The 10478-nt window shown below is 55.6% G+C and overlaps 1 protein-coding gene across 4 annotated transcripts in view; it reads left to right on the forward strand.

The window, feature by feature from the left end:
* The window catches only part of DENND2A (DENN domain containing 2A), an 89660-nt gene extending 82317 nt beyond the window's left edge, over positions 1 to 7343 (forward strand). For 2 of the 4 annotated variants that reach the window (XM_037049064.1, XM_037049066.1), the window contains exons 16-20: positions 160 to 201; positions 2917 to 3034; positions 3405 to 3650; positions 5266 to 5355; positions 6187 to 7343. In XM_037049064.1, the coding sequence (XP_036904959.1) occupies positions 160 to 201; positions 2917 to 3034; positions 3405 to 3650; positions 5266 to 5355; positions 6187 to 6218 (528 nt within the window). In that variant the 3' untranslated portion in view covers positions 6219 to 7343. Of the gene's footprint in view, positions 1 to 159; positions 202 to 1607; positions 1646 to 2916; positions 3035 to 3404; positions 3651 to 5265; positions 5356 to 6186 lie in introns of those variants that run through there. The other 2 variants (XM_037049065.1, XM_037049067.1) reach the window with 2 other exon arrangements.
* The last annotated feature ends 3135 nt before the right edge of the window (positions 7344 to 10478 follow it).

Raw genomic sequence — 10478 nt, forward strand, 5'->3', positions numbered from 1 at the left:
TCATTTGTGGCTCTGGTGGCAACATCAGGAAACCACAGATGGCCCACTCCACCCCCACCCCCGCCGCTGCCTCTCTGGGTGCCAAGAAGGCGAAGAGCCCATCGCCACATCCCTGAGGCTGGTGGCAGTAACAGTCCCTGTTCCTTCCTTGTCTTGCAGGTCCTTGTGGTCGACCTCGTCAACAATCGGTTCCTCAGACAGGTGAGTGAGAAGGCCAGCTTCAGCCCCCTTCGCCCTCTGTTCACTGCTTTGGTGTTGGGGGCTCAGCCTCCCGGCTCTGGAAAGGCTTCTTGGGAGCCTGGGTTGCCCACAGGCTGGTGCAGCTGGACGACCCCCCGGCCGGGGCTGGCCCAAGGGTGGGGCGGAAGGCAGGGACCCAAGACGACGGTTTGGCACAGGGTCGGTCCCCACTTCTGTCTCCAGTGGTTTTTTAACCACTGGAATCATCAGGTTCTAACTAGACACTCTTGTCCTTTCCAGCTTGCTTTTAAAGAACATTTGAGAACAACATTGATGATACTGTATTAACTGGGGAAAAATCAGGATGCAAAACTAGGTGCATTCTTTGGTGACCTTACTTTTCAAAAAAGGAAAGAGAGATTTTACATATAAAACCTAAAGGGATGTATGTACATGTTTACATATATATACATATACACATACATACATATACATACACGCCTCTGAAAAAAGTTGGAAAGCAAAACTCACCAGAACATTAATGCTGGTTCTGGGAGACTGAAAGGGAGACAGATTATGAGGCATCCCTGTAATGATTATAAGCTGCTTTCATTATTAGGGAAAGTCGTACAGTTTCTCATTGTCACTGGCCAGCGAGGTCTGACTCCTGTCAGGTCCTGCAGAGAAGCATTGCAGAGAGGCTTAGGGGCATTCCCCTGGATGGCTTTTACACTCGGGGTTGCCACACTGCTGGGAAGTTCTGTCCTGTGAATGCCGGGTTTTGGCCGTTAGTGCCACTCACTTTCCCTTCCCACAGGCCCCCCAGGCAGGCCCTTCCCTGAGGCTCTCCTGCCCGGGGGCCAGATCAGAAAGCCCGCTTTGGTCCACGGGCCAGAGACCCCGATCAGCACGTGCTACTCTGCAGGGTAGGGGCAGTGGGAAGCATTTCTTGAGTAGCCACTAAGTTCCCAGTGCTTTTCACAAGGTGGTTGTCTGGCGTTAGATACTGTTCCCCAGCTCGATGGACACGTTACTGACTTATGCATCAGCTCAGAGTGCCCAACCTGACGATTCGATGCGCGTGTCTGTTGTGCAGTGATGACCACAGGAAGCTTAATTATTAGCCAGCCACGATCGCTTCACACAGCCACCACTCTCACGTGTGCAGTGATGACACTATAGAGCCACTCCCTCAGTGACCTTCAGGTAGACAATGTGGCGCCGCAGTGGCAGTGCCGGGCGTTGGGTCCCCAGAACGTGGTCCTCGAGGGGCTGGGCGTGTGTGCGCTTCAGCCCCGTCTCCCTCAGCCCCAGCCTCCGCCAAGCACCACTCCTTTCTGTTCCTCACGCGTTTGGCTTCGTTAGATTCCAAGTGCAAGTGAGAACATGCCGTGTTTGTCTTTCTCTATCTGATTTATTTCTCTTAGCATAATGCCCTCCAGTTTCGCCCATGTTGTCGCAAAAGGTAGGATTTTCTTTTTTATGGCTAAATAATATTCCTGTGTGTGTCTGTCTGTGTGTGTGACCCTGCCTCACCCACTCACCCATGGATGGGCACGTAGGCTGTCTCCGAGTCTCGGCTACTGCGGACAGCGCGTCAGTGCACGCGGGCGCAGAGCTCTCTGCGAGACAGTGGGTCCACTTCCTGTGCTTCAGGGCCCAGAGTGGGACTGCCGCATCAGACGGTAGCTCTGTTCTTAGCTCTTTGAGGCGCCGGCATGCTGTGTTCCTTACCAGCTTCATCAGCGGGCCCTGCCGTTCCCACCGTCACCTCTCGTCTCGTTGACGGCAGGCGTCTGGCAGGTGTCAAGGGGTGTCATGTGGTGCTGATCAGCATCGCCCTGTGGTTAGTGATGCTGAGCACCTTTTCACCTGCCTGTCGGCCATGCAGGTGTTGGGTGTCGTTTTTGGAAAACCGTCTATTCCTGTCCTTTGCTCAGTTTTTAAGTTGTAGCCAAGACCGTTGTCCGGGAGCTTTCTCCCTATGTTTTACTGCAGCAGTTTTACAGTTCCCGGTCTTCCCTTCCAGTCTTCGTGCATTTGGGGTTGGTCTTTGTGAGCGGGGGCCAGCATCACTCCTTTGCACACGTAAAGGAGCACCCAGTCCCCCGGGCTGTGTGTGAGGAGACGGCGATCTTGCCCTGCAGGACCTCGGCTTCCTCGTGGACTGCTGCTTGGCCGGATGTGTGTGGGTCCATCTCTGGACCACTGACTGATTCTGTTTCACTGGTCTGTGTGTCTGTTTTTATGCCGGGACCATGCTGTTTTGATGCCTTTCTTTGGTAATTGAGTTGGAAATCAGGAATTGTGGTGCCTCCAGCTTTGTTGTTCTTTCTCAGAAATGCTTTGTTTGTTTTGGGTCTCATAGTTCTCCATGAGTTTCAGGATTGTTTTTCTATTTGCATGACAAATGCCACTGGAAGTGTGACAGGACTGCACCTACCTCACTTGGTGGTCGGGACATTTCAGCAACATTGGTTCTTCCCGCCCGTGACACAGCTTTTTGTTCATCGGTGTCCTCACTTCTTGTCTCTGTGGTCCTGCATGTCATGCCCAGTCCTCACAGTGAGGCAGACAGTGATTGGGAGTTTGTCTTACCAAGGGAAAGAGGAGGCTCGGGCAGTTTACAAAAAGTGGAATCGAGATTCACACCTCAGACCTGTGACTCCAAGTCCTGCTGCTTCCATGACACCGAAGCACGGGGACTATGGCCTCCCTGTTTTCTCCGCTTCACAGATGGATGACGAGGATTCCATTCTGCCCCGGAAGCTCCAGGTGGCCCTGGAACAGGTTCTGGACCAGAGGAATGAGCTGGCCAGTGACCCGGATGAAGGGCCCCTCGATTGCAAGCGTGGTAAATGCTCCTCCACCTCCTGGACCATGTCTCCCCTTCCATCGCCAGTCAGGGAGCAGGTGGACAAGGCCATGGCCCCACTGGGCAGTGGGTCACATGGGGAAATGGGTGGGAGAGACGTACGTGCAAGGAGAGAAACTGGGCGCTCAACCCATTCGTCTGGGTCTCGTGGCAGTGTGCTGTGGGGAAGGTTCCCCCACCTTCCCCGTTTTGACCCCAACTCTCTGTTCAAAGGGGGAAAGAAATGACTCCGTAACTCTGGGTAACCTGTTTATGGAGCCTTACAGTTTGCCATCAGCAGAGCCAGAAGGTGCTGGTATCACTGATCCGCTCTAAGCCTTATCTCCCTGGCCCGTCCCCCTTTGCTCAGGCCCTGAGTCCAGCCCCTTGAACGAGGTGGTGTCTGAAGCCTTCGTCCGCTTCTTCGTGGAGATCGTGGGCCATTACTCCTTGTTCCTGACGGCGGGCGAGCGCGAGGAGCGGGCCCTGCAGCGAGAGGCCTTCCGCAAGGCCGTGTCCTCCAAGAGCCTCCGCCGCTTCCTGGAGGTTTTCATGGAGACCCAGATGTTCCGGGGCTTCATCCAGGAGCGGGAGCTGCGTCGGCAGGACGCCAAAGGTTAGGGGCGCCTTCCCTGCTGGGGCTGAGACAGCCGGGGGGCCCAGCCCCCAGTGGCTGATGGGCCAGGAGACTGGCCCCAGGGCCCGGACACAGACAGACAAGAGCAGCTTTGAGGCCACCTCCAGAGAACGTTCACTTTTGCCCCTCTGAGCTGCTGAAAACTGCCCTAACACCTGTCTCCTGGGGCCTTCTCTTCCCTGTCACTGCCTCTCCCAGAAGCACTTCCCAGGTTCCGGTGGCCAGTGCTCCCCTCCTTCCACCCTTTCCAACTCAGTGAGACTGTTGTGGACACCAGTCCCTGCCTCTCCCTGTGGTCCCTCCGTCCCTTTCCTCAGGCCTCGTCTCATCCCGTCTGCCCTCCCTTCTTGCCCCCTCCACCCTGGAGCAGGCTGGAGGTGGCCCCCACCCTGCGCTCTGCAGTAGCGCCTGCTGACGCCCAGCCAGCTGGCACAGTGGAGGTAGAGGACCGGGGCCACCCCCCAGCCTGGGAGCTGTGGGCCTTCCACTCCCTTCCTCGTTCTCTCTCTTCTTGGAGTTCCTTTCTCCCCTACCTGCCCCTCATCCCGGTCGGCTGGGCTCCCTCACACTCCCGGGGATGGAGGCAGGGAAGGCGGGAGAAAGGAGAACGGCATCATTGCCATCCCTTTCTTACATTATTTAGGCCCTTTTGGGAATCTGAAAACGAGAAATGTCAGTGAAGGCCGTCCCAGAGGGGACTCCGACCGGCGCGGGGGCTGGCTGCTCACCCCTGAGGAGAGGCCACGTGGCGACCAGGGAGGGTCTGAGGGAGGAGCGGGCCTCGCGCCTCAGTGTCCTCTGATGCTGGGATCGCGGGAACCGAGTAAAGGAAGCAGACCATTCCCAGAGCCCTTTGCAAAGTAAGACAGGGGCCAGGCACACCTCAGGCCATTCTGAGGAGAGGCATCTGCAGAGACAAGAGAAAACTGAGCAGAGAATGCGAGTCACGCAACATGCGATGGAAGGGTCCTTTAAGAGAAGGCCTGCTGGGCACACGGGCACACGGGCACACGTCCGTATCTCCATACAGATCACTGATGGAGAGGTCCAGGCGCAAAAGCTCAGAAACAGCATGGGAGGCTGCCTCTGTCCACAAGGAACACAGAGAAATTAAGACAGAGTGCCAAGGTGCAGACCGTGGGGTGAGAGCAGAGGTGCCACAGAGGTGGCCGCCCAACCCCCCAGATGCCTGCCGATGGCAAACGTGTGCCCAGGAGCTGCCCCACGGGGCCGGGGTCACTCTCACTGGAGAACACGAGGGAAAGGGAAAGTCCGGGAGTTCCCGAGAGCCCGGGCCGTCCGATTCATCTTGGAAACCACGTGCCTGGCACACTGCAGATACTTGGGAGGTGTTTGTTGAATAAAAATAGGATTTTGTGGAGGAGCTGGCTTTACAGTTTTCCAAAGACGGTGTATTCTACAAAGTTGGGCAATTACAAGGGTCATAAAAACTCTTACAAACTTCATGGCTCAGAGCACATTTACAGAGCAGCCCATGTCAGAAGCAGGGCCCCCTTCCCGGAGCAGAGAGCAAGAGCGTGTGTTGAGAAGGGCCGAGCGAAGGAGCTCTAACAGCTGGGCTCTCTCTTGTCAGCAGGTCTGTTCGAGGTCCGAGCCCAGGAGTACCTGGAAACACTCCCCAGTGGAGAACACAGTGGTGTCAACAGGTTCCTGAAGGGACTAGGTAAGGCCAGTGGGTCTCAGTGCCCATTGCTGACCGGGCTCCGCTCCATGGGCTCGTGGCCAGTCCCCTCCCCTGGAGCCAGACCCTAAATCATGCAGAGCGCTCTGGCCTGTGCCGCACAGGCTAACTCGGCGTTTTAACCTCCTGTTCTAACCTGACCCCACAGTGTCAGCAGAGGCAACCGAGGCCCCTCCCACCTGCCCCGGGCCACAGGCTGTCTGGCTACCTTCTTTCTCTGCCAGCACCCCCACGCCCGAGACTGCTGGGCCACCAAGCTCAGGAAGCGTGGGGAGTGGACATGGACAGGGGTGTCTAGCAGTAAAGAGCTGGCCCAGCCTCCCAGTGTCCCTGCAGAGCAGATACGTAAGAAAGACAAGGACCCCAGTTTCATTGGTAACAAGGGCCTTGCTAGAAAAGGGAGGGTGAAGAAGCAGAAATTAAACAAGTGGACCAAGGGCGCAGGCCCAGTGAGGAGGGCTGAGGCGGTGAGGGCCTGCTGTTCCTCCACGGGATGCACAGGTGGCCGCCTAGGATGGGCCGCCTGTCCACCAGGCTTCCGGGAGCTCGCTCCTCACTCGGCTCCTCGGAGACGTCCTGTTTAGAGATGCCTGTGTCACCATCTCAGAAGCAGTGTCTGCAGCCCTGACGGCCTTCCTCTCAGAGCTCCCCAAATCTGAGGATGAGCTTTTTTCCTTGGGGGCAGTGCCAGGCAGGGCCCAGGGTGCGTGGGAGGCCTCTACAGTCCACACCTATGGGGGGTGAGAGGGGCAGGCTTTAATGCCTCAGCTTCCTTCATCTGCCTGCTGAAATGTTCTCATTTTCTCTTTTTAGGCAATAAAATGAAGTTTCTCCACAAGAAATAACCCTCAGCCCAGACACAAAGGAAAACTTCCTCTGAGAGCAACCACACGTTTTAAAAACAGTCCTGGTGGCCTTTCGGACACCTTGGGTCCCTGGTTGTCCCAGGCGTGCTGGGTAAGGGCCAGGGTGGATTCCGGCCGCTGCTGAGTGGGCCGGCCCCCAGCCCCGAGGCGCCCAGGCTGTGCGGCCCCTTCAGCACGGCTCTGGAAGGGGGCTGAGACCAGGCGTGCCTCCACATTCAGACGCGTTGTTTTGGTGGTTGGGTTTTGGATTTTTATTTTTTAAATATTAGACATTAAATGAAAGAAATGTTTTGGGGTTTTTGTTTTGTTTTGGTTTTGCTTTTTTGGATGCCAGAGCTAAGAAAACTGTCCTGCCCTATGTGATCTTTCCCGGGCTCATCCTGCCTGGCAGCCTACCTCTGGGCCAAACTGGGGACAGATGAGGTGTCAGGGCGAGGACTCTGGGGACCCTGACACACCCTAGACCCTCGGGTCCCAGGGCAGAGAGCCCTGTGGGGAAAGGACGGCCCTTCCGTGGAGGAGTCAGATGGGGCTCCAAGAAATTTGGCCTCCAGGACGAGCTGCGCTATCACAGTGGCCAGTGCTGCCACCTGCTGGCGGAGGCCATTGTTGCGCCACCAACTCCCCCCGCGGACCTGACTTCTGAGCGGCTTCTTTTCCCTTAGAAGCTGTACCCCGTGCACTGCCGGAGCCACCCATGACTTTTGAGGTACACGCAAAAAGAGGAAGTCGTAAGGCCTGTTAACAGAATGTTCTTAGGGTCCCAAAGTTTATGACCGTAAAGTATCATAGAGCCATCTCTGACCCTGTTCCCATCCACCCTGTGTGAAATGTGCCTATCTTGTTTTGGGGCCCGATCAGCAGAAATGAAATGGTATGTGGATAACGGAGGGGCTTTTGTGATCAGTGTAAAGGAGAGAGCATCAGAATCTGGGGGCGGCTTCACTAGACTGGTGCAGCCGCCCAGGCAGCTCGCCCTCCTGCCAGGGACCCCACAGGGTGGCCGGAGGAGGCTGTGGGTGGCGCAGGCCTCAGGGCTGCCACCTCAGCCCACCCGCAGCTGCGTGCCCCCTCCGTGGCGCCAGCAACTACGAAAAAGGGACGTGCTCTGATTGGCAGTGGCCCAGCCCCCGCTGCCGGGCAGAGGTCCTCAGCCCTTAGGGAGCTGGGAGCAAGGGGGTCTCCTAGGAACAGAAATGAACAAGGAAAAAATGAGGTTGGCTTCTCGTTCCACAGCAGGGGTTCTTACCTGGGGTTGTGGACCCTCTCTCTCCAAGCCATACCCAGATTCGGTGTCAGGGGAAAGGGTGCATTGTTCACGCCAGCTTCACAAAGGAGCCCGAGGGCCCCCAGCTGGTAGGGACCAAGCTCTGCGGAACAGCCTGGGTGGGTGTGTGGTCAGGGGTTTGGGGGGAAGACAGGGTGGGGTCTCTGAGTGTGGGGGCTCAGAAATCTGTACCTAACAAGCTCCTCAGATTAGTTAATTTTATTAATATGGATATTCTGCCCAGAGATGGTCACTTTTAATATTTTGGAATATACTTTCTTTTCTAACTTATTTTATGTTATATTGTTTACTTAACACCTCCAAGTGAATAAATATACATTTTATCTATATTTCTAATGGTTGTATATTTTATAGAGACACTAAAAGTTACTTTACCAGTCCTCTACTCTTATGCATGCAGGGTATTTCCAGTTTTTAACCTCACAAAGAGCATTGAGCCCTGGCTGGTGTGGCTCAGTGGATTGAGCGCCAGCCTACAAACCAAAGGGTGGTGGGTCCGATTCCCAGTCAGGGCACATGCCTGGGTTGTGGGCCAGGTAGGGCCCCTAGTAGGGTGTGTGTGACAGGCAAGCACACATTGATGTTTCTCTTCTTCTCTTTCTCCCTCCCTTCCCCTCTGTCTAAAAATAAACAAACAGAAAAGAACACTGGGGAAAGCTTCTGTGTACAGGTACCTCGGTTCTCGGGCTCCATTTCACTTTAGCGTTCACGTGAAGCACAGTGTATTTCACTTTATTACACTATAGCGTACTTCACCTCACTACAACATTATTCACTTTAACGTACATACAGAAAGTGCTCAGGCCCTGAAGTAGCTCAGTGGATTGAGTGTGGGCCTGCGAACCAGAGGATCGAGGTTCAATTCCCGGTCAGGGCACATGCCTGGTTTACAGGCCAGTTCCCAGCAGGGAATGCACAAGAGGCAACCATACATTGATATTTCTCTCCCTTTCTCCTTCCCTTCCCCTCTAAAGATAAATAAATAATTATTTTTAAAAATTAGTGAAAAGAAAGTGCTCAGGTCATGAGTCCAGAGGCTGACAAGCTTACACAAGGGGCCACGGCCATGCAACCGGCGGCCAGGTCAGGAAGCCGAGCATCCTGAGACCTAGAGGCCCCGCCCACCGCCTTCCAGGTCCCTCCTATGTACTCTGTGAGTGTTTAAGTCAACTAACAAATTGTCCACAACTTGCAAGGTGGTGGAGCGGGCTGTGGAGGGTCAGAGAGACGAGAGGAAAAAGTGTCTGTGATGGATGTCTGCTCCCCGTCAGGGCAGATCCCGTGCTGTCCTGTGTTTGGGCTGCGAACCAGGACGTGGTGGCGCAGACCGTGCGCCTGGCCCAGCGGCATCCGCCTGCCCAGGGAGGACCCAGGACCTCCAGCCCCAGCCACACACACACGTCTTCCCTGAAGGACGGGTGTGCGCCCAGAAGCGTGCGTCGCTGTGCTCCCGCTCACGGGGAAGCACGGGGCTTGTCGGATGTGCCTGTTCATTTACCTGTTCTCAGCATCTTTGGTTGTATACCTGAGAGAGAGCTTGCCACGTCCTGTGATCATTTCTACACATTTAAAATTTTGAGGAGCCATTGCATTTTTCCCCAAGGGCTGCCCCAGTTCACGTTCCCACCCAGCATTGGAAGGACAGCCGCCTGCTTTCTCAGCTCTCCCCGTCGCCCTCCAGCCGCCCCTCTGGGAGAGAACCCCGTGCTCCCCAGGGGGCCATGGGCTTGGCCTGGGACCCTCCTTTGAAAAGCAGACTCCATTCCCAGGATCTGCCTCCACCCATCTGGTGCTAGAACCCTCGACTGGCGGGAGGTTCCCTAAATGTTTCGGAATGTTGGTAGGACTCCGAGACCGACCTCCTTCCTCTCAGACGTGCGAATTCTCCCTTCACTTGAATTGGTAGGGAGTGATGGATGTTAGGGCCACGCTTTAGATAATTAGACTTTTGTACGTAAGTCCTGAGTTCAGCAATACCCAAGAGCTTCTAGAATGAGCTGAAGAGTGAAAATGTAAATGAAATGGGTATCAGCTTGCAAGGGGCCACAGAAAGGACACGGTCATTTGAGCAGGTCAAACCTAGTGAATTCAGTTGTTTGTTTGTTTTTAAGGTTTCCTTAGTAACCTTGCGTGTTTTGAAAGCAAACCCAAGGCCAGTATAGGTGAGGCCCCCAAAAGCCCTGAGAAGAGATTGCCCCAGGGGTGAAGCACAGTTGAGGGGCAGTCTGGTGGGCTCAGCGCAGAGTTCACGGGAGTTGACGGGAGTCAAGTTCAGAGCGGGCTCCGGGAAGCCAGGGAGGGGTTAACCAAAGGTTGGTAAGAAAAGCATCAGGCCAGTGAGATGAGCCATTTAACTGCTGGCACCTGTCAAGGCCAGTTAAGTTCACTCCCCTGGCGTGTCCAGAGACCACACCTCGTCCTCACCCAGCCCTCGGGTGGGGCTCGGCTGCCAACTTCTAACCTTCTGGCTGCAATCTCGGACGCCTGGCGCCAGCTTCCCCTGCCCCAGGCCAGAGAGCAAACAGGCTCACCTTGATCAACCCTGGGCTCCTTACCTGCTCCTCTTGCCTCCTCTGCTGACAGCCTCCACCCCTCCCCACCCCAGCCCTGATTCTGAGATCCCACAGTCAAACCCTGCCCTGCCACCAAGCCTCGAAACAGGCTGTCCTACAAAACCGATTGCCTTACCCTCCTGGGTGGAACATGGACCCAGTTGTTTTTCTGGCAGAGAACTTGAGATTCACGCAGACCCAACCTTCCGAGTCTCACCAGGCCCTTGGATGGGTGTGGCAGGGCTTTTCCAACGGGATTCTGGGTGGCAGCAGGATGGGACAAGCCCCCAGGCAGGAGGCCAGCAGACCAGCTGGCAGGGCCTGGCCAGCAGTCCAAGCCCAGAGCCCCAGCACCTGCAGTTTAGCTCAGTTCTCTCTCTCTGGCAGAAGCTGCTTTCT

The sequence above is a fragment of the Sturnira hondurensis genome, unplaced genomic scaffold (assembly GCF_014824575.4).
Source record: "Sturnira hondurensis isolate 20B ecotype Veracruz unplaced genomic scaffold, ASM1482457v3 Scaffold0006437, whole genome shotgun sequence".
NCBI lineage: Eukaryota > Metazoa > Chordata > Mammalia > Chiroptera > Phyllostomidae > Sturnira > Sturnira hondurensis.